Source organism: Acanthopagrus latus, chromosome 6 (genome assembly GCF_904848185.1).
Source record: "Acanthopagrus latus isolate v.2019 chromosome 6, fAcaLat1.1, whole genome shotgun sequence".
Classification (NCBI taxonomy): domain Eukaryota; kingdom Metazoa; phylum Chordata; class Actinopteri; order Spariformes; family Sparidae; genus Acanthopagrus; species Acanthopagrus latus.
In genome coordinates this window covers 6,906,576-6,929,984 of record NC_051044.1, presented here as the reverse complement: position 1 = coordinate 6,929,984, position 23,409 = coordinate 6,906,576, and the positions used below count along the sequence as shown (strand labels likewise).

The 23,409-nt window shown below is 41.8% G+C and overlaps 1 protein-coding gene across 7 annotated transcripts in view; it reads left to right on the top strand.

Annotated features, from left to right (window-relative positions):
* The window catches only part of ephb2b (eph receptor B2b), a 129,744-nt gene extending 112,731 nt beyond the window's left edge, over window positions 1-17,013 (top strand). For 4 of the 7 annotated variants that reach the window (XM_037101254.1, XM_037101260.1, XM_037101259.1 and 1 more), the window contains 8 exons: window positions 1,231-1,298; window positions 2,869-2,991; window positions 3,154-3,401; window positions 8,658-8,873; window positions 9,295-9,444; window positions 11,942-12,135; window positions 12,967-13,122; window positions 15,620-17,013. In XM_037101254.1, the coding sequence (XP_036957149.1) occupies window positions 1,231-1,298; window positions 2,869-2,991; window positions 3,154-3,401; window positions 8,658-8,873; window positions 9,295-9,444; window positions 11,942-12,135; window positions 12,967-13,122; window positions 15,620-15,728 (1,264 nt within the window). In that variant the 3' untranslated portion in view covers window positions 15,729-17,013. The remainder of the gene's footprint in view (window positions 1-1,230; window positions 1,299-2,868; window positions 2,992-3,153; window positions 3,402-8,657; window positions 8,874-9,294; window positions 9,445-11,941; window positions 12,136-12,966; window positions 13,123-15,619) is intronic. The other 3 variants (XM_037101258.1, XM_037101256.1, XM_037101257.1) reach the window with 3 other exon arrangements.
* The last annotated feature ends 6,396 nt before the right edge of the window (window positions 17,014-23,409 follow it).

The following is a 23,409-nucleotide window of genomic DNA, read 5'->3' as shown; positions in this document are numbered from 1 at the left end:
GTGAACACTGCCAGAGGAAAATGAAAGAGTGTATGACTGAGAGGCAAAGTCAGTCAGAGAGATAAAAAGGCTCTAATGCACTGTGATGGCCTGATAACAGAACGTTAAAAGATATTTTAAACGTCTTTGTCAAGTTGTTGGCCTGTTAAAACTTCTGCCAGCAGCTCCAGCAGACAAATGATGTACTCTTAAAACGTGGTGGTGAAGGTGGTGTTGAATAAAAACTGTTCCCATCATGAAAAGCAGTTTAAAGTTAATGTGAATCAAAAAAAAAAAGATGACAAGCAGTGTAATGGTCAAGCTCTATTATTTGTATAATTTCCAAGTTGATGAATAAACGTCACTTGTTTATAATGACTCTGATTTAAAAGCATGATTTTTATTAGATTCAAAATGATAATTTGGCAAAAGTGTATGTTCCCAATAAAGATTCATATGCCTTCACTGTGGATATCTGCCGATGTGGATTCCTGATACAATAACAATGCTCTTTTTCTTAAAGATAACATCTGTAAAAGTCCCTGTTTTGAACCGTTTTTTGTTTATTTTAATGTAAATTAACTTGAGGCTAAGGACTGTAGCAGAACTAAGTACTGAGTCAGCACGAAAAACGCTGAGTTTTATAATGACATTGACAAAGACGTCGTATTTAATGTGGATCAGTCACACCTGGTCGATGCCAGGTCTGTTTAATAAAGTCAATAACAACCCTGATACTCATTATGCAGATTGGATCAGTGCATCACTACTTTATACTGGATATTTAAGCATTTTTTCTTTCCTGGCTATGATGAAGTCATTTGTATAATAGATCATTGTTTTATTTACTCTGCTGTCCAGTTCAGATCTCTTATGTTGCCTTTTTTTGGCCGTTCTCTGTTGTGGTGCTTAACTGTCCCACAATGCATCACACAACCCATGTCATTTGCCCCTTGAAGACTGGTTATGTTTACATGCTCACCATGTTTACCTAACAGGGATTTAGCTGTACTGTACTAGAAAGCAAACTGAAGATAGGTGTGTAGTATGACTGAATGTTGGGCTGCTTTTTCCACTGCAGCAACAAAAACCCAACTGCCAGCTCCTCGGTCTACAAAGGCCTGGCTCTGCATGTGATCTTAGCTGCTGTATCTTTAGTGTAGGTACACCTGGGGGTGTTTGATCTGTGTTTCTGCCCCTCCCTGCTTCCTCTCTTTGAACCAGAGCTAGAGTTCTTTGTCTTTTCCCCAGGAGGCGTGGCTTTGACAGGGCCGATTCAGAATACACAGACAAACTGCAGCACTACACCAGCGGCCACAGTGAGTAAACCACCACCTCATTCTGCCTCCTCCAGCACCACGCACACCTGTCTCCATGACTACCATCTCACACAGACATCTCCATGGCTATCATCACACACCTGTCTCCATGGCTACCACCTTGCATGCTGGTGTCCTTGGCTACGGCCCAGCGCACCGCCGCTCCATCCGCCCGTACCCCCACTTGCGAGTAATCCTGCCTGTTGTTTGACTCTGGATTTAAACACGTCAGAACCACTGTTGAAGTTTGTGTTCTGTTTATCATCACATTTCATCATGAACTAAATCCATTGTGGGGGAAATGGGTCAGTCTTCACTCAGCGTTTAAAGCTATTAGCATGCTAATGCCACATGAGTCATTTGCCATTGTTAAAAATTTCTAAGGACGTGGTGAATGATTAGAATTTCTCAATGACTTTCTCCCTGCGTACAGTGCAGAAGCACAGACCTTAAATGGCAGTAATTCAGAAATAAATCTGGGAGAGAGAAAGCAGAGAAGTAATTTCACCATGGCGCCGTCTTAGATATTAAAGTTAATCCATCTTCCTGCTGCATGATTGGAAAGAAAGCTGATCTTTTTCCTTCTTAAGTGTATGACCCCGTCTTAATTTGTTTATTTGATTGCGTAATTACCACCCCGGCTTCATCCTTTTTATGTTAATTCCTCTCCAAAGGTAATAGCTTTCTTGAAATAATCCGATCATGCTGTGTTAAGAAGTCCAGGTTGTGATTCAGGTATTCCACAGCAGTTAACAGCAGAAGCCACGTGTTCCCTGGGTGCATCGTGTCCTCTCACGCCAGTTACAGTTCAGACTTCTGCCCCTGTTATTGGTGGTCTGTGCCATCATATATGAGGGTGGTCTGTCAAACAGTGCTACAGCTTAGGAGGAGATTGTAAGGTTTTAGTAATGGGGGGTTTTGCCTGGTCAGATCCTCTCCATCTGTTCATCTCTGCAGCACGTTTCCTCAGCGTAGTGTGCCAGGTTTCTTGCTCTGCAGCAGCAGCAGCCTAGACATGAGTTCAGTATCCATTCAAATAGCCTCAGGCCTGATGTGGAGGTGAGAGCCGAATAATCGGATTTAAAACTCGGGACACTTAAGTCCCTGAACACTTAAAGGCCACCTTAAGCCAATTTACCTGGCATCAGGGCTTAGGAGAGCCAATTTATTTCTTGGAGTGGAGCTGAGCGATCCTGATATAGGGTGCCGGTTTCTCTCCTGAGTGTTAATGGCACTATGACTCACCGAAGATGATACATATATATATTAACGTGCCTTATCACACCTAAAAAGACTGGAGGTACCATGTCCTTGCTGGCTGAAAAGCTGCACACAATAACCATGAAGCTGCAGTCATAACCACCATTTCTTCCTCCACTGCCACCTCCATCTTTTAACCTTCACCGGCTGAATGTCATGCAAGAAATCACTCACTTGCACGGGAATGTGAGCGTGAATGCAAAGTGAATTGATTGTGAATGTGCTTGAATGAATTTGGCTGTCAAGCCTGCAGGAGTGTAAGCATGACCAGCAGAATCAAATATTATAGTGGCTCTTTCCTTTTTCCAAGTGACTCCAGGAATGAAGATTTATATTGATCCGTTCACATATGAGGACCCCAACGAGGCTGTGAGGGAGTTTGCCAAGGAGATTGATATATCCTGTGTGAAGATTGAACAGGTCATTGGTGCAGGTAATGGAAAAATCTGACTGAAACGTGCATGGAATACAGCACTGTAAAATAGGCTGGTTTTAAGTGATTTCTAAGTACAAGTGGATGCACAAAAGCTGCTTATTTTTACTTGCCCGTAACACTGCCAGCGTAATTGAACCACTGCCTTTTTTTTTTCCACAGGAGAGTTTGGCGAGGTGTGCAGCGGCAACCTAAAGCTCCCTGGCAAAAGGGAGATGTTTGTGGCCATAAAGACTCTGAAGTCTGGCTACACTGAGAAGCAAAGGCGGGACTTCCTCAGCGAGGCCAGTATCATGGGGCAGTTCGACCACCCTAATGTCATTCACCTGGAGGGCGTGGTCACCAAGAGCAGTCCTGTTATGATCATCACCGAGTTCATGGAGAACGGATCTCTGGACTCCTTCCTCAGAGTAAGCAATCTTTTATATCTTTTATTATTTTTTAGGGGTTTTCTGTCAAAACATGATATTGCTTGTTTTTATAGCGCAGTTGAGATTAAATTTGTGATTATTTTGTACAGATTAGATATAAAACCAATTGAATTACAGGCCTGTAATTTGTGCTCTGCATATAATCAAACAAGAAATGCCAGGTAGAATCACACACCTAATTGGTTTCTTCAATCTGATCATATAAATTAATTAATCAGCTTGCCCTCCAGTGGCTCTTAATGTTAAACCAGTTAAACGGGGAAACATCAGCGTTAAAAGCAACATTATGTAACTTTAATAGGGTTAAAATAACAGCTTCAAAATCATTTTGACGGTACATTTTGTTTTATTTAGGTGAATGTTCTCTCTTTCTGAGTTCTTTTGGAAAACTGATCAGCTTAACTCACATTCATGAAAATAATACATTCATGGTACATTGTTACAGAGGCCCTAAATGGCAAAAAATCTGCAATTATATTTTAAATGCCATTATCCTGAGATCAGGAGTTAATTATTACATTATCTCAAGGAAGCAAAGATCGTTTTCAGATGATAACATATTACTCCATGTCACTCTAAATTAACCCAATATCTCAAGATAACGAGCTTGTAATTATCTGTTATCATGAGAAAGCGAAAGGTCCTCCCATTTTATCACTTGTAACTTTATGTTTATTAGATAGATAGATAGATAGATAGATAGATAGATAGATAGATAGATAGATAGATAGATAGATAGATAGATAGATAGATAGATACTTTATTGATCCCTGAGGAAATTCAAGATCAGATTAGCTTAGATTAGATTAGATCAGCAGTCTCATGACAGCATGCAAACATGGCATCCTGACAACTGCAGCTGATTTAATATAAAAATGACTGAATAGCTATTATTGATCAATGCGTAAGACTGCACATCATAATATTTTAAATTAGCATTGTATTTACTGGTAAAACTAGTTAGTTGTATGGCTGTATGGTAATAATGACAAACTGATTAATCACACCTGACAATGTTTTGATACTAGGCTGACAATAACCTACTGCTACTGTTGACAGCTCTGCACTGTAACAGTTTGAGCTAACGTTAATGTTAGCTTCACAGACTGACAGGTCGAGCTGCTTCGCTGCTTTGAAACCTTCAGGTCTTTTATTGTGGTAAGCTTTAAAAAAAGATATGTGATGATTTTAAAAGTTTAATGGAAGTTTCTGACAACTCCATCCATCAGTGTCAGTTATGCCCGGCAACTGCAGCGCTACCTGCTAGCTGCCTGTCAGAAATTGAGGCGAGGCAATCACCCGGTCAGCCAAACATTAAATTATTAACCAGATAAAAGACAGGATGTGTTTTTTGTTTTCTCTGCAGCACGCTGACTTACCGTTAACCAACTGCAACTGGGTAAAAGTATCACTGACAGTTAGCAGTTACGTATTATAGTCAGTAAAATCAACAGCGGTCAGTTTAGATTTTCAGCTGGTAAAAAATGACAACAGTGTATTTTGTGAAGTTAGACTTGCAGATGCTGCTCTTGCTATTCTGTAGACGGCACACTTGTAATTTTTGTATAAAGAAGATTAATCATACTTCCCAGAGGTACTTAACTTTAGTTATTCAGACATCTGACAAACAAGGACTCACACACACACTCTTGCACACTTATTTATCTTACAATGTGACATGTTTATACACTCATGCACAGTAATCCCACTTCAAGCAAATTATTTTTCTCTCCTGTGTAGTAAAAATATTGTCGGCCAAGCAGAGCTGTTCTCAGCTATGCTATCAAGCTTCAGTCTGTTTTCCTCCAGTGTTTATTTATTAAACGTTCTTCTCTCTATATTTTATTTTTCAATAATCCCCCAAAACAGCAGGGTTTTTCTAGTTAGACTCCAGGACTTATGCTCCTCTTTGATGTTTCACTTGGTTTTGCTCTGCATTCACCACACACTGCATTTTTTTTTCTTCTCAGTCTCCCAGACAAGAAATATTCAGCTCTCATAAGTTTATGGTATTTTTAATTTTGTAATCTAACCAGAGGACGATATTACAGAGAACCTACTGTGTTCTCCCATTTACAACCCGCATAAATAATTCACACACTTTGCAAGACTTGAAATGAGATGTCAGATATCAGAATGAAGCTGGCTATGAGAAGTCACACAGCCCTTTCCCATCTGTCTTGGGATGTTAGTGAAATGAAAGCACATTTTTTGGCTAATGTGATTTTTTTTGGATGCTTTCATCCACCCTATTGCTCTTTTTGCATTTTTGAAATTAGCAAACAAGATCTAAGTTAGGGATATGTGAGATGTATGATCCTTGCCAAAAAAGGGTTTATTTTTAGTGGAAATGATGTAATGGGAACTCTATTGAATGTGACACATTGGCAGTTTAAGTACTGTGAGGATGTCACATTATAGATGAACTTTTCTTACATTGAAATGTGTTTGCAGGTGAGAGTGCGACCACATATGTGAAAAAAAAATGATACCAAGCCTTTCGTGGCTCCAGAGGGAGCTGCATGTATTCAGATACAAATGCCACCAGTATTGTCACTCAGTGGCTAAGTTGCATTGTGGGTAACGTAGGTAACACACTTTGAAAAGAAAGATGAAAGCATGGAATAAAAAAGGTGATGTCTCTGTTTCTGCTGTATCGATTGGATCGGACTGCAATACTAGACCAGCAGACTGCTTTTTACAAAAACTAGAGCCCACGTTACCCACAATGCAACTGCCACTGAGTAACGTCACTGGAGGATATTTATCAGATTAAGCGCCACGAAAGGCTTCATACTCTTTTTCCACATATGCAGTAGTACTCCCCAAGACCTGTAAACACACTTTAACGTGTAAAGCTGATAGTCACCCTTTAAGCCACCTTTTAGTTTCATGGAAATGATGACGACTGAATACAGTGTGTGCCACTTTAAATGATTCCCACCAGCTTAATACCCGCCCTGACAGTCAGTTTAAGCCCTCTGCTGCAAGCCTACATCAAAACCTTCCTCAAGAAGACGACATGCAAGCTCCTGTCAGCACACTGTTCAGACTGAGTCTTTATTTGCATTCTGCCTCCGACCTCTGAGACACAAAGCATCAGCTCTTTTTTTTGGAATTTGATCTCGCGGTGAAGGGTGTTTGTGTATATGTAGATGTTTGCTAAACATATTTGACAGCGCATTGTATTCAAAACAACAGCGAAACTCTGCGGCACCTCACGGTGACAGTTTATGACAGCAATTGCTGACAGTGTCAGAGTGTGTGAACAAGGCCTGTGTCTTCTCTGAGGTGATTGGTTGGTGGTTGTTTACAGTGGTCACTGCAGTCTGCACCGTCTCCCCTGCAGAAAGGTGCAGCATGGAGAGAGAAGAGGAATTGGGCGAATAGATCGATCTGAAAAGTTCACCTTTGAGATAAAATGTGCAGTATAAAACATTATTTATTCACACAGTAAGATTAATTCCCGGTTATGTCTCCTCTCTAACCTGACCCCAAAGACTTTGGAGGAATCTTTCCAATTAAAGTATATGCAAACACAGCACTCAGATTAGGTGGCAATGTGTATTTGTGAGAAAGGTTTCATGAATAATGCATTCTGCTTAATTGCGGTGGTACACGAGGAAGAGCAGCTTGACATGAGGAGAGGCACCCGCTCGGCTAATGAGCAGCCAAGTATTTGAAAGAGAACGAGGCTAGTAAAGCGGTCATGCAGACTGTTAATATAGCTCTGCTCGGGGTTTTCTGCTCGCCTGCCCTTCCAATTCCCTCTCTTGGCCTTTCCGTCTGTCCACACCCCTCCCCGAGCTCCCATGCCTCGCTCTCTGGAATCTTCTGTTCTCCGGACGTCGTGGTGGGTGGTGGGGAGAGTGCAGGTGTGCGCAGTTGGAGGCACAGCTGCACCACTGCTCCAGACGCTCCCCATGCATGGGGTAAAGCCCTCACCAAACCGTGGAGGGGAACAGCTGTAGACAGCCAGCCAGACCCAGCTTAGCCCTGCCTAGCCCTGAGACCAAGCCGAACCTCCCTGTTACTGTCCTTCAGGGCCTCATCCGGGAAACTAATACGACAAAGTAACTTTTCACCATTAAGCACATATGGGTTGGGTTACAAGCAGACATGTCAAAATTAAATGATTTATAATTTGACTAAAAGGAGTTAAGTGGGAGTCCGTTTGTATTATTTATGGTGTATTTTGTTAAAATGGGCTGCATGGATGAGGAGTTCTAAGAGAATGACTCTCCCCAGGTGGAGACTTTAATATTCTAGTGGCATATTTCTTTTTTGTTTGTACTAGAATGAGACAATCCTGCTTTCAACCCTTCAGTTCCAACACTAATGAAGCACAATAACAAGTTTCTTTCTGTACTGACGATACAATATTGAGATATATAAGCCTACAGCTCACTTATTGTTAATTAGTCTGTTTATTTTCTTGATTAATCAGTTAGTTGTTAAAAAGGTGGAATTTCTCAATCAGTGTTTCGAAAAGCCCTAGATGATGTCCTCAAATAGAGCTGAATTAGCAGAATTAATAGACGCATATTAGTTGTTGAATTGATTAGTCTATTAGTCCAATCATTCAAGTCCATTTTTGTCTGACCTCCTGAAAGAATTTGCTGTTCTTTGTTGTCATTTAATACAATAAGATACACCGTTTTCCTACGTTTTACACATTCAAACAATTAAGTGATCAATTGTGAAAATCATCAGATTGATCAATAATCAGAACTAATAGTTACTTACAGCCCTGTCCTCAAATGTCCACAACTTAAAGATATTCTGTTTTTAGTTTACTGTCATAGAGGAATGAAGAAACCAGAAGATATTCACATTTAAGAAGCTGCAATCAGAGAATTTTGACTTTTCTTTCACAAAGAATTGCTCAGCCTGACACGTATAAATTATCTGTCTAGACTTAATTTGCTGCTATCTTTAAGTCTGTTGCTTATTTCTTTCTTTTAGGTGAATTTTTTTTTAAAAACTGTTTTTGTTGTTTGTTTTGAAACTTTTTGCTGCTGCAGTCTTGAATAGGATTTTTCCTGGTAAAATAAAGGTTAATAGAGAATAAAATGATAATCGATTATTAAAGTAGTTGATGACTGCTACTTGATTAGTCATTGCAGTGCTGTATATACAGTTACTGTCAGGCAACCCTGAATTTCTTGTAGTGCCTCCTCTTTATGAAGCGTTCCTTGCGAGAAGGTATCATAACACAGTCTCTGTGTTTTACAGCAAAACGACGGGCAGTTCACTGTCATCCAGCTCGTTGGTATGCTACGCGGCATCGCCTCAGGCATGAAATACCTTGCTGACATGAACTACGTGCACCGCGACCTCGCTGCCCGTAACATCCTGGTCAACAGCAACCTCGTGTGCAAGGTGTCGGACTTTGGCCTCTCGCGCTTCCTGGAGGACGATACGTCAGACCCTACCTACACAAGCGCTCTGGTAAGAAACACTCAGGTCTTAGATTTCCCTCAGGACTAAAGCCGGTTCAAACAAGTGCAATATAGAGTATTTTTTTTAACTTGTCTGACACTATCTGAACTTCCCTGATTGATAGACCCATTCATCCGGCCCTGCCAGTTGGTTTTATTTGACCCAGGTCTGACGTACTCCACAGTGCACTCCCACACTGCTCTCCCTATCAAGACAAACATCACCCCTTCACCTGTTCTTCCCTTCCTCCTCATCCAGTATTTCATGTACCACACTTCACTCCCAGGGGTTTTGTTATATCCACCTCCCAGTTTGTATTACCGCCAGCATTGTTGCCGTGAACAGTGTCTCTCTCCTGAGTCAGGACACTGTGACGGTCGGGTTTCGGTCTCGTTTCCTTCACTGAGGTTGTTGCCCTTTGTGTTCGCAGGGAGGGAAGATTCCTATCCGATGGACTGCACCAGAAGCTATCCAGTACAGGAAGTTCACCTCTGCTAGTGATGTGTGGAGCTACGGGATCGTCATGTGGGAAGTCATGTCCTATGGAGAGAGGCCGTACTGGGACATGACCAATCAAGATGTATGTACTAGTCTTGACGGCAGTCATTGGTGTTGAGTTAAACATTCTTTGGAAACGACGCATCGCTACACACATACTGTAGATTTTTTGCTTCATGAGTTTCATTACAGCCTCAGACTCCTCAGAGGTACATTTTGTCATTGTATCCGCTTTCCCTTAGCTAAACAGCAGCTTTCACTCATGGTTTTTATATAAAAATTCCCCCACACTCACCACAGAGACCTAATCAGATCATTTGAAATGCACAGCAGTGCTCAGTGGACAATTTCTGCTCTTGACTGGAGCCTCCATTTCCTATCTCCCTCTGGGTAGCGGAGGAGAGAGCAAATTATGGGGAGAGAGATAATGAAAATAGTTTCAAATTGAAAGTGAGAACACTAATGTGCTAAGAGGGACTGAGGACCTCAACGGTTATCTTATTAGCAGCACCAGATAGTGTTTCTGCTCCATCGGGGTCCTCGTTTGGAGGTCTCATGAATGAGATTAATCTGGGTTTGAATGGAGCTCCTTTAATGGCTCTGATAATGAGCAGGGGACTGTGCGTCCTCGTCACAAGTGTCCTCCAGGTTGTCGCGCTCTGTTAACCGTGCACCACCTCTGCCTGCCCCCACTGACCAACAGCATCACCGGCCAAGTCGCACACGGCTTTAATGCGGCTTCACAGAGACAGAGAGAGCATTAAATAGTTTCTGGAGGCAGAGATGAGGTCACTGCTGGCAGGAAGTGAAGTTGGTGGAATAAAGTTTATGTTCTTAATGACCTAACTGGTGTTTAACAACTCTTCACATGAAGAACCAATGGGCTGATGTGTGCACACGTATGTATTTATACATTAATATGAATATATGTTTAAGTAATACTGTGACTGTCATTTAATACTTTTGACTCATAGGCAGTAACATGCAGTAATGACTCCAACAGTTGTTTTCACCACAGAGTGAGAGGCACCGACGCTCTTGATCATCAGGAGTCCAAATTATTCCTGCATATCTGACGTGACTGTTGTGAATGACACTTAAAATAAAGTTATTATCCATAAACATCAAAGGTAGTACAGCAGGGCTCATATAACCTGAGAGAATGTAGGATATACATGTAGGTGTCACGGTGGAGAGAAAGTTGTTTATGTGCTGCAACGATTAGTCGACTAATCTATTCGTCAGTCAACAGAAAAAGAATTCCCAACTATTTTCAATTTTGATGAATCGCTTATGTTATTTTTCATGTAAAAATGGCAGAAATTACCATTTTCATCCTCTTAGACATGCAGATACTGGTTTATTTCTGTTTTAATATCATACCAAATGAATAACTCTGGAATTTGGACTGTAAAAACATTAAAAGTACATTTACATGGGATACATTTTTCTGATATTTTTAGACCAAGCAATAGGAGCAGTTAATTTAGACAATAAGCTGGAGATGATAATTTGATAAAATTAGAACCCGACCAATAAATCAGCCGTTATATCTGTATCAGTATTTACCGTATGTTGTCTGATACGTGTTGACTTTTTACAGGAATATAATGCAGAATTAAGGTAATTAATAATTTAAAAATTCCTCAAGTTTATTTTTTCAGTGCACTGATGTCAGTCTAGACAACAAAGTTTGTTAAACATTAAAAAAGCAAATTGTGTTCAGGACTGTGTTGAATTTTTTTATTTCCTAATATCGATAACATCATCAGCCTCCACACTCCAAAAATTTGCAATCTAGAAAGTAATTGTTAGTTTCAGGTACCTAAACCTCACTGGAAACTTTCCATTTTCTGCTACTTCGAATTTCTCTGTTTTTTATTTTCTCTGCTCCATTTGACTGACAGCTGTAGGATAGTGAGTATTAAATGGTACAGTATTAAAAGGGACTTTTCAGACTATGATTTTACATATGAAATATGATCAGCATTTTAAAACACTGTTTTGTTAGATTTAAAGATTAAATTAGTCATCTCCAATCTTTTTGGTTTTTAAAACCCTTAAAAAACGAAGTCGTAACTCTCTGGGGCCTGTTAATGTTTCAGATATTTATGGTTAGCCAGTCCACCAAAACCCTCAACATTTCTGACATGGCTTGATGTGAATAAAATAAAATGGTTCAATATGTCTCGGATAAAAGCCAAAGTTTGGCAAAAAGTCCAAATAAATGGAACTTGGTTACCATCTTCCAGCTCCTTCCATTTGTCTTGTGACACTTTGGAGCAACACAGCTGCTCGGACGACCTAACTGTAATCAGCATCAACACTGAAAAGCTTCTGACACACGTGAAATATGAAAATATATCAGTCACAAAGGCCATTTTAAAGCATGATTCTTTAAGCGTATTTAGTCGCAAATGCCTCAAGAAGAAATTTGAGTACAGGACTCCTGCAGTATTTCACTCTGCTGTATTGCTGATTTTACCTCAGTACGGTGTACTGTGTCTCCTCTCCGTCATTCGATCTCCATTTTGTAGAGCCTTATAGGAACCCTTAGAGATCTGTGTCTCCCCCTGCAGGTCATCAATGCCATAGAGCAGGACTACCGGCTGCCCCCACCTATGGACTGCCCCAGCGCGCTCCACCAGCTCATGTTGGACTGCTGGCAGAAGGACCGCAACAACCGGCCCAAGTTCAGTCAGATCGTCAACAACCTCGACAAGATGATCCGCAATCCCAACACGTTGAAGGCCATGACCCCGTTATCTTCAGGGTGAGTGGCAGGAAGGCTGCTGATTTAAATTCAATTTGTTTTATGCGATTTACTTGTGTTCCCATTGTCTGCCAGTAACAGTCATAGTCATAACATATGGTGTGGCTTTAAATGTGTTCCCTCTAGGGGCATGTGTGTTTTATCTCGTCTCTATAAGCTGCCCACAACACAGGCCTTTGGTTTGAGCATCAGTTCACATTGATGTGGATGTGCATGTAGAACAATATTATGCATCTGATCGGCGTTCCTCTTCCGAACAGGAAATTCATACCACTGCTGCAGTGCCATCCGCAGCGTGGCTCACTTTTTTCCCGCACACTGTGTCTCTTGTTTCTCCTGGCGCCGAGCGGTTATGTAAATTAAAGCCTTTTGGTTTGATAGATCAGATCCTTCCCACGAACGCTTTGGGCGAAACCTGGACTGAAGCAGTTGTGCAATTTTCAAAACAAAACATTTTGAAGCGTTTTGCTCTGGGTGTTAGTTTCCTTCGAGAGCCAGGGTTTACTGATTTCCATTATCCCTGTCTGTACTTTCATTTGTGGTGGAGCGCGGGACCGAGGGCCAGATTTTCCACAGACACTGAGTGGATATATTGGCTCCCTGAAGCCTATCACTTCATTTGGAAAACACACTTTATGAGGAATCAGTTTGGAAAATGTTGGTTCACGGATAAGGCCAGTGGGATTCTCTCAATTCTGTCTCGCCTTTTGAAAATGTAATGTAATAATTCATGTTTGAATCACACGCAGGTGGTCTGGGCTGGCTGTGATGTCAGACGTGCCACTTTGTATTATCATTATTTCTAACGCCTCCTTCTTGTGTCCCCCTCAGTGTTCATCTCCCTCTCCTGGACCGCAGCATCCCAGATTTCTCCAGTTTCAGCACTGTGGACGAGTGGCTGGATGCCATCAAGATGGGACAGTACAAAGACAATTTCGCCAATGCTGACTTTTCTACGTTTGATGTGGTGTCCCAGATGACCATGGAGTGAGTACTGATGATTCCTGCTGTTCTGGTCCCGATAAGCAGGAGGAAAACGATCTCATGAGGCGGGTCTGCTGAGTCTCGTATATCCCCAAAACCCGAATGAGCACCAGACTTTGCCTCTGGCCCGTTATAAAAGACACAAGCTGCGCTGTGTGTAATTAGCAGATCGTAATACTGCAGTTACAAAGCTGAACAGTGGGCACAATAGCTCGAAGCCATAACAGTTCCCTTTATTCTCTGCCATGTGTTAGTGGGCCTCGCCATGACCTCAGTTTAAGGGCTGAGAGGAAACATCGTTACTTTGGGTTATGGGATGAAGTATTAGAAAAATCATTCATTATGTCAAAAATGCCCCCGTTAGAGAAACCAGTAGAAGTCATTCCAGTATCACGAGCCAGAGATTAGCCCACAAAGATGTTGAGCTTCAATTCTTTCAACAAAACAGATGGTAATGTGTAATCCAATAAGTGTGATTGCTGTTGAGATTCAGAATCAGACACGAGGAATTTTATTATTTTACCGTGGATAAAGAACTCTTTGAGGAAGTTATGTTTGGAGCCGATGCCACTCCCTTCTTACGAGGTGTAACTTTCTGTTTGTTTTGGCTTTTTTTTATTTTTTTTCTGGCGCATGACCCCGAGATGATTGATGTGCGTCTACAAAAGACTTGAGTGCAATGAGATGTTGTGAATCTGCAGTCATTTGTTATGGTGGCAGGAGATGGGTGGGGTTTAACCACAACTGTCAGTCACAGAAAAAAAATAAATAAACAAACACTGAAGTGGCATCCAAACATTTTTCTATGATTATATACGCTTTCTGGCCTCAAAGAGAGATGAACAACGCAGCTGCTTCTCCGCTATATGACTGAGTTTCACGCCTGTTACTTCACTGTCATCTCAGTTTGCAGTCGTCACGTTTTCTTTTTTCCCAGCTGTTTTTCTGTCAGCCTCCTCGTCAGAGCTCCAGATGTTACCTTGTTATTTTATGTTGTCGATATTTTTGGACATATGGTCTAGATAGATAGATAGATAGATAGATAGATAGATAGATAGATAGATTGATAGAACCTGTGTGGAATAAATATTGCATTGTTCGTCCTCCTCCTTCTTCTTCTTCTTCTTCTCTGTGTTTACTCACAGATCACACACTGTAAAGGTGCATTCCACCACCTACTGTATCAGAGTGTGTAGATTGGTTGTTATCATTACTAACTTTGATACAATACCTTGAAAAATATCGATATTCGATACTTGGGGGAATAACCGTTACAGCAAAATGACTGTATTGAACTTTAAATATCACACTTATTTTTGGACTCTTTAGATCAGGATTTTCGAAAACAATGTGCAGGATTCCCACCAGGAAAGTTGTTTGTTTGTCACTCACATAAGAATAGCTGGTCCACCTTAAAGGTCAGTCCACCTTAAAGGGGCTCTGTGGAACTTCTGTGATGTGCCGGAAGCCGTTGGTTTATGTTAGCAGGCTCCATTTCTAAACTGACGTTAGCCACAGTTGCTCTCTGTTAGCGGAGTGGAGGGAGGCACAGAGATGAGCCCCCAGAGAACGTACGTAAAGTCACATTCTTTAGTGTGTCACGGAAAATCTAACCCCAGTCCTTCACAAAGAAATCCAGAGTCCAGCGGCATTAAACAGCCTCCACAAAATCATCCACAGACTTGTAGCGGCAACCAAGAGACACGTGGAAGGTCTAATTTTTCACGCAACACTACCATCTGCTCACACATGGCCAATAATGATAATACAGTGATTTGAATTACCACAAACCGTTATGTAGAGCCCCTTTAAATGTACCAGGGTCGAAGTAGCAGCTAACTCCCTGGCTAGCCACGTATACTGTAATCAGCAGCTTGCAAGGACAGTCACAGCTTGGACTGGGTCACGAGGAGTCGTATCAATTATTCATAGAGACATACCGCCGCCTCTAATGTACACACCGAGCGCTGCTGCGTTCATCTCTGTGACGCGGCTGTAAAACCGTCTCACACATGCTCTTGTTTTCTTTTCATTTTCTCGCTGTCTCTCTCGACTTGACGCACACAACCTCTGCGACATCAGCGAGTTATTCCTGAGAAGAGTTTGCTACTTGTACTGTCTCACACATTTTAGTTGGAAATCAAAGGTTTAAAGATATTCTTTTTAAAAAGATTTTGTCATGCTTTGGCGCGGCGAGCTGCTGGTCGGAAACACTGATGTGTGTGTGTGTGTGTGTGTGTGTGTGTGTGTGTGTGTCTCAGCTCCCTACCGCAGAGAGGAGAGAGTGATATGATGAAATGTGCAGCTATTAATTGTGTATCAATACTGCAGAGAAGGAGGTTTCTGATACTCTGAACTAATATGTAATTTTGATAGTTGATACGGCTGCTGATAAGTTGGCAGAGTAGAAGATAATTAGATGGAGAGACAGAGAGCGAGATGGAGGGGAAGAACTGTTTATAGTCTGTGGTCTGACATCTGCGTGTGTCTCTCCTCACAGGGACATCCTGAGGGTTGGTGTGACGTTAGCAGGCCATCAAAAGAAGATCCTGAACAGCGTCCAGATGATGCGGGCGCAGATGAACCAGATCCAGTCGGTGGAGGTTTGACCCTGCCGAGCGGAGCAGAGGGGGAATAAAAAAGGCGGTTGGGATGCAGGGCTCTGGGTGTCGAGGATGGAGTGGATGGTTTTTTTTCGCGTTACAGTGTGTCTGGTCTTCCCGCCGGACTACCATTCATCCCCCCCGTTCCCCTCTCCACTTCCCTCTCTCCTCCTCTCATCCCCTCACCCTGACTCTCCCTCCATCCCTGGGATCAGCTGTGGAGAGTCGTGGAAAACAAAACAAAAAAAAAAAAGTCAGTGCGGTCAGAGGGGCGTCTGAGGGCCCGCAGCCGACCCACCTTTGGAGCTAGAAACACGGGAGGTTAGAAGTGACCAGCAACACGTTTTTTCAATCTTCCACCAATTTTCATTTGATGTTGAACATTTTATTTTATTTTATTTTTTTGGTTTTGTTTGTTCTGATAATTTTGTAAAGAATTTTTTAAAGAAAAAAAAATGAAAAACTGAAGAAAAGGCAAGGAGTTTATCTAAATTTATAGATGATATAAGGTTGTACGCTAGACGAACTGAGTAGGAAAGCTACCCTTTAAAAGGGCAAAACAAAAATAAAGGAAACAAAGGAAGAGTTGAGGAGACGAGCCCATCCTCAACACAGTGTGGATATTGTCTTTGCCATTGTTAATTTTTGGACATCATGAGGAAACACAGAATTCTCTGTGGGCCTCTGAAAGGCAAACTGCAGAGGAGCCTGATGGACCTGACGTGCTCCCAGCTGTTTCCCCAGGAGAGAAAATACATCTAAAAAAAAAACAAACCATGAAATGGACAAGTTTTGGCATAGACTGATGTCAAAAATGCATTCGTTCAGACTGACAACTCACCGAGTGAAATCGACGCTCGAGAAAAAGAAAAAAAAAAAACAAAAACATTTTTTCTCATTGCAAGTAATTTTTCTATATTGTGTGAAATTTTGTGATGAAGATTCCGTCTCACCATGCTTCCTCTCACTTTAGGCAAAAATGACGAGTTTGTTTATTATTTTTTTTCACAGTGAAATACTCACAGCTTGCCAAATAGAACTCTTCTCCCCCCCCCCAACCTCGTTTTTGCACCCCCCAGTCATGATCCTGTACTGTACATATCAGATGCACTAGACCTGCCGCAACAGTTGTGACCGATCAGTTCAGGAGCAGAAAGACTGACCGGCCGCACGGAGGATTCAACTTCGGTTTTCTTTTCTTATTCTGTGAAAAAAAAAGAAAAAAATAATAGCTTGTTAAAAACTTTCCTCTATAGATTCACATGAAAAGAAACAGGTTCTACTGTTTACATCCACACACACACACACACACACACACACACGGTACGTCCTGATACAGCATCCTCCGTCACATTGTTCATCTCCGTGCATATGTGCACATGTCGCACGTGCACACCACATGCACAAAGAAGCCGTGGCTCCCGTCGGGACTCGTGTTTGATCGCATGCTGAGTGAGTGGTTAATTTCACAGTGCTTTGATTTGCTGCAATTACTAGAACTCTGTTTGGTAAGAGCTTGGATTTGACACACTTTACAGATTATAATGTGGCTGCATTATACTCAATGTTTCCTCTTCTTCTTCTTCTGCTTCTTCTTCTTCCAGTTTTGCTTTTGAAGAGACATTTTTCTTTTATGTTTAAAGTATTACAGTTTTGATACCACACTCGGTTATTTTACACACACAGACTTTACAATCAGGCGTTTGTTGAGTGAAAAAAAAAGAAAACGAAGAATGCAACGTGGTATATTTTTGCAATTTCTGTATGGATATTATTGACTTGTTATTATGATCACTTTTAGTTTCTCTTTTTTTTTTTTTTTTTCCTGCACTGAGTCGACTGTTTGACTCCAACAAACACTCTGGATCTTCCATCAATGCTTAGAAGATGTTTATTTTGAAACATGAATCATGTTGGTGCACAAAGATGTAGATAAGCAGCCCTGATTTTTATTTTGCAGACAGTGTATGCATTTCTTGTACGGTTTCCTGTGAACAATGCTGTCTCATGAGTACACAGCTGTCAGTCATCCGTTTTGTGTTGTCACCTGTGAACTGGCGTAAAGGTGCGTGTGGGGGGAGGAAACACGGAGCTGGTAGCGATGCAGCGATTCCCTAGTGAGTCGCTGGTTTATGTACACATCCAGTAAACGATATCAGCAGCGCGGGGTTCCTGCTGGGCTCCGCTTCGAGACCTGACAGCCAGACATGGACGTCCAGCTGTGAGCCATCGGTACGATGTGTCCGGTCGCAGCGGGACGGCCGCACCCCGATCACAGCCGCTCTGTCCGGGTGCTGATTCCCTCTCTCTCCCCTTGATCACACACATGCCTGTCAGCCACCTGTCTGCCGCTCCCACTGATCTCCACACAGTCGGCTTTCTGCAGTTGTCTGGTTTCGTCTCGGCGAGTTCAAAAGCACCAACAGCAGCGGGAGAGCTGACACTCATCAGTGGTGCAGTTGTCTGATGTCTTGTCCTGATGCTGCATGTCTCTGACTGCGTGTGAAAAAAAAAAGATTCCGTCGGACCCGGACAACGATCCTCCAGACCTGACCCGAGTTTTTCCGGCGGTGTCACTACAGACAGCTTTAGCACCAAAGCCCCCGCCGGTCTACCTTTCATTATCTCTGGCTGTCCTGATAATTCAAAGGCGGGAGTCGAGGGATTCTGATTCTCTTTCTGCTACGTAATCCTCTCCTCGGTTATTTTCATCCGCAGTTCAACACATCGGAAGGCATATTTTCCCTGGAAGCTTTTATAACATGAAACTGGAGGAGGAGAATCATGAGCTGTTAGTCAGAGCTGAGAGGCGAACGAGAAGTGATGCTGTGACCTAAATGCCACCGATGCCAACGTGCAGTTTGCTTTTTAAAACCGAGCTTTAGACCGTCTTCCTTTTCCATTTCTCAGTACTTAACAGCTCATCAGTTTTATGCTCGGAGGCTGTACATCTTCTCATGGTACGGCAACTATTCCGTCGTCAGGAAAAACACTTAATGTTGTTCAGAAAGAAATTAATCTAAAGTATACAGAAGGCTGCTGAGTTTCTGCTCCGGGCTCCATTAAAGCTCATTCGGGTGCTTGCCCACAGATCCTGCCAAGACTTTGAGTTATTAATCAAGCAATTATCCTTGAACTTTGCTTGAAGCGACTACCTTAAAGAAATACTTACTGCTAGACATAAAATAGTGCTGAAGTTGAGTTTTTGTTGCATACTGCCAGGAATACTTGTTGTTGAGCTCCTTTTCGGAAAGGATTAGTTTGGTGTTTTCCCAAAAACCTTTTCCGATTGAACGTAAAGTGTCTGAAAGCACTTGGAGAAGTATTTATGTGTCTTGCAAGTACCAGAAGAAATTGACACACTTACGTCAAGTGTTTTCAAGTGATTCTGATTCAACAGCAGGCCGGCTGTTTTTTTTTCTTTTCTTTCACACCAGAGCTCACAAGCTGTGAAAAAAAAAAAAAAAATGCCCTGATCTCCAGAATTCTAGACTTCTGAAAAATGTATGGAAACCAAGTTACTAATTCATCCGGTGCAGTTTTTTTTTTTTTTTTATGGAGGGCATACTTCTGACAGATATTTTATGTGATGATTATTCTTTTATCACCTCTCTGAAATTAAATGAATATTTCATTTAAGTGAGATTATTGTCCATTACCGTAAAGATTTCTCTCAGAACAAAAGGGGGCAGTCTGAACATCGGCTCACTGGTGAAGTTAAACCCACTGGTTTGTTTTATTTTTCCAACTCCAGATTTGTATATACAGATGATTCACTCGCTCATTTTCTCCTTCCGAAGCAGTTGTTTCCTACCCTTCACTTCCCACTTTGCAGATGTACTTTTATGGTGAAGTTTTTACAGCACCAAAAATATGCCATCCATGCACGCAGACTCCGGCTTCTCCGGTTGAAAAAAAAAAAAAAAAAAAGGACTTTTAACAGTTTCCCTCTGGAAATCGAAGTCAGCGCAGCGTGGTCGTGACTCTCATGATGGTTTCACACCAACGTTTTGGCCCGCTGCCGCTTTTTTCAGCAACACATCGCTGTACTTTTTCTCCTCTTACATCTGTGAAGCGAATAAGTAAAAAAAAAAAATAATGAAAAAACACTCAGACCTGCCCTCACCGCGTGCCAATTTTTGAAGGATGGAGGGGGGGGAAAAAAACTAAAAAAAAAACAAAAAACGTTAAAGTCTCAGTGTTACTGTTACATGATAGTGTGCATAAACACGGGCCGTGCCAGGCTGGACCCGCTGGGCTGCGTTTGAACGCCGCCCAGCCACAGCGTGGTCAGAGTGAGAGGTCTGCCTCAGAAAATGGCTCCTGTTTGGACGGATGCAGCAGGAGGCACCGGAGCGCCCTCTACTGCCGCCGTGCTCGACATGTAGCTCGTTGGGAGTTTTTCAGGTGCAGATAAGTCTGTGAATGTTGCAGCAGGACGCTTCAGCAGGCCGCCGATGGACGAACGCTGGCTGCTGCTCAGAGGGAGCCGGCGTCTCACAGCACCTGTGTTCCCCTCTGTCGCCTCCCTCCCTCCCTCCTCCCTCCCACCACTCTGGCTGTTGGTTGTTACAGACGGGGGATCTTCACGTGTCCTCCCCTCCCCTCCCACAACTCTGGTCCTTTAAAAGCCCACATTATAGACCAGTGCCGGTTCAGACCACTGTGACTGATGTGGGAGATCCTGTATTTCTGTATAAATGTATATTGACTGTAACCCTGTGAATGATGTAACAATTTCATTATTTGTAATATTGTCATTGGTTTATTTTCTAAAAATGGAAAGCCCAACTTGACTCTCCTCAATAAAAAATAAGATCTGTTATAAAACGGCAATGAGTTTTGTTTTTTTTTTTGTTAGTTTTAAGTTTCTTTTTCTGTTTTCAGTTTTTTACTGTTATGATTTGGACTTTTTTTTTTTAGCAGAAGTGATGTAAAAAGTGGTTTCACAAACATCAGCAAAACAGGGCTGCGTCAAAAAGATGATGGTAAATTTATAGTCAGTCAAACTTTAGTTAATAGATGTTTCACTGTTAACACACAACAAAATGCTTTATAAACCATTTTGTAAGCGATTGTTTATTGTAAAGTTACAATTGATATTAGAAAACCTTGTCAATTGTTAATATATCTATAAATATTATTTGGATGGCTGATGATTATAACCCTTCACAGCTGCTTTATGAATCATTTATAAACCTTTTCATTGTTAACAGCAAAATAACTTCAAGCTAAAGTTAAATTATCTGTAAGTTTACCAGTTTATAAATGATGTCTGATATCAAGAGAGAACTATTTAAAGACAGCACTTAACTTAAATTTTTATTATTTACATTACTTATAATTTATTTCTAATTAATTTGGAGTTTGTAACGTCTGTTTTACATGAGTAGAGGTCAAATTTAAGTTAATGTAGCATTATGTTCATAATAGGAAAATTGCAGCAACTTCATATTTGAATTTTAATATAAATTGCGTGAAGCAGAAACTTTCATATATCATTATAGAAACAGACTCTTTACAAGCAGCCTAATCAGCTAAACAGCTAAAGCAACAGGGTTAGACTGTATCATGCTAAAGCTAGCTGGTGAGAAAGCCGCAGCAAGCTAAAGTTAGCTGAGACTAAATAAGGCCAGCTTTATGTGTTTCCATAGTTTTTACCTGTAAATGAATAAGTTTAACATTTTAGTCACTTAGGAAAACAAAACAAGGCTAAATCAGCTAATTTTCGCTAAAGCTAACGGACTCTGCAGTGCTCAGGAGGCTGCGAGCTCATCACAGCGGCAGCTAGCGATGCTAAAAGTTCCCAAAAATCATACTGGAGTAAACGTAAAGATATTATGTTAAATCACAGCTGGTAAAAGTGAACGTCACACATGCAAATAGTAAAAGGCTTAGAGTCTCTGATATTAAAGGGTCACAGTTTAAGGTACATTTTCTTGTTTTTGTTTTCACCATGCTGTAACTTAAATACAGTGGTCTAATGTTTTAAAATAGAGATGTAAAAATGTTTTTCCATGGATGAAATACTCACCATTTTACTGAGTTGTTTTATTTGATGACGGGATAAATTATTTAAATTAATTGTATTTAGTTTGCAGCATGCAAACTGCAAAGTTATCAGGTTAAACATTTGCCTCTAACATGTAGCGGAGCAGAAAAAGAAAAAAGCTGAAAGATCAAGTTCTGTTTTTAGTTAAATTTCATAAGTGTGTTTTCTAAAGATCGTCCAAAGGGAAGGCGAAGTATCTGCATTTCTTTGTTTCTGTGCTACAAGTTCTACGGATGTAATATTCAGGTAAAATAATCAGCCTTTAAATTCATAATCTGAAGACGTGACGACCAGACTGAAAACTTTAAACTGTCTGAACTTCAGAGCTCTCTGACTTTGTAGATCAGAAGAAGCTGAGATTGATTTCAGATCCGTGCTTTCAGAAGTTTTGTATTAAAAAGAGGACAAGATTATCAAACTTCCAGTATGACATTTTTTTTTTCTCAGCTCTCATTCAATTCACTTCCAAATATTGTCCGAGAAAAGAAACAACAATCCAGCGTCCTGCCGCTCTGAATATTTCAAACACTTGGAGAAAGACTGCAGGATGCTGCGCGGCCCTCTGGTTTTGATTCCCACGCTCCTACACCGATGCTAAAAGTAGGCTACGGCTCACAAATGACGTAAATAATTTAATGACTCACAGACATGAATTTTATCACAAACCATAAATGCCACATTGGTCGCAGCGCACATCATATTGAACCCCCCCCCCCAGAAAAAGCAGCGTCGATCATTTTGTTTTTAGGTCAAACTGAGCGTTTTTGGGAGCGAGCGGTGCTTTCTCTTGGCGTTTCCCTCTGAGCCAGACTACTGCACATTGTTCTGTGGTTTTAATGTCAGAAGTGATTTGACCGACGGGAGCTGCCGTCTCTCTGCAGCTCAGCCCTTCTCGTGCGGAGGTCAGGCTCCCTTCACCTCGCTCTGAGAGTTTTGAAACCTCATTAGCGGCCGACGTGTGAAAGGCTGGAGACCTCGGCCCGACCCGGCGGAGAAAAGGCGCGTGTGTTAAGAGGTTTACCCCGTGAGCAGGAAGGGAGGGGTTCAAGAGTTCAGCTCAGGGAGGGTGATGGTGGTGGTGGAGGTGGGGCCCAGCCGGCACGACAAACTCTTTCTACTTCCAGTCTCGAACAGTTTCCCCTCCCGCCTTCTAACACCTTGATGACTCGGGGCCCGGCGTGGCCCGAGCATGGGAACAAACCGGGAGAGGCTCGTCATCCTGAGCTCTGAAACAAGTGTGTGAAGGCGGATTACAGATTGATGAACTGTCAAACAGTAGCAATGCACTGAAATTCATTTACTTTATGAACATGTCCGACGAAAGGTGTTGGTTGTTGTTTGAGTGGGGAGCAGAGGGATATGTAGAGGTGCCATCTCCTCCTCACACGGCCCATAATCCTTTGCTCCGGCCCTGCGTACGTCTCACTGTGACTCTGAACCAGCCTCTGAGCCTGAGGACTGACATCGATGGAAAACACGCGATGATCTTCAGGCTCAGATGATTCAACCACTGACGCATCCTGCTGGTTTATCGACCACCGAGGAAAGTAACTGTGAAAATACAGCTTGACTTTACTTTCACCTCCACTGTGATTCAAACGCAGATATTGTACTTTTTTTTTACCCCACAAGTCA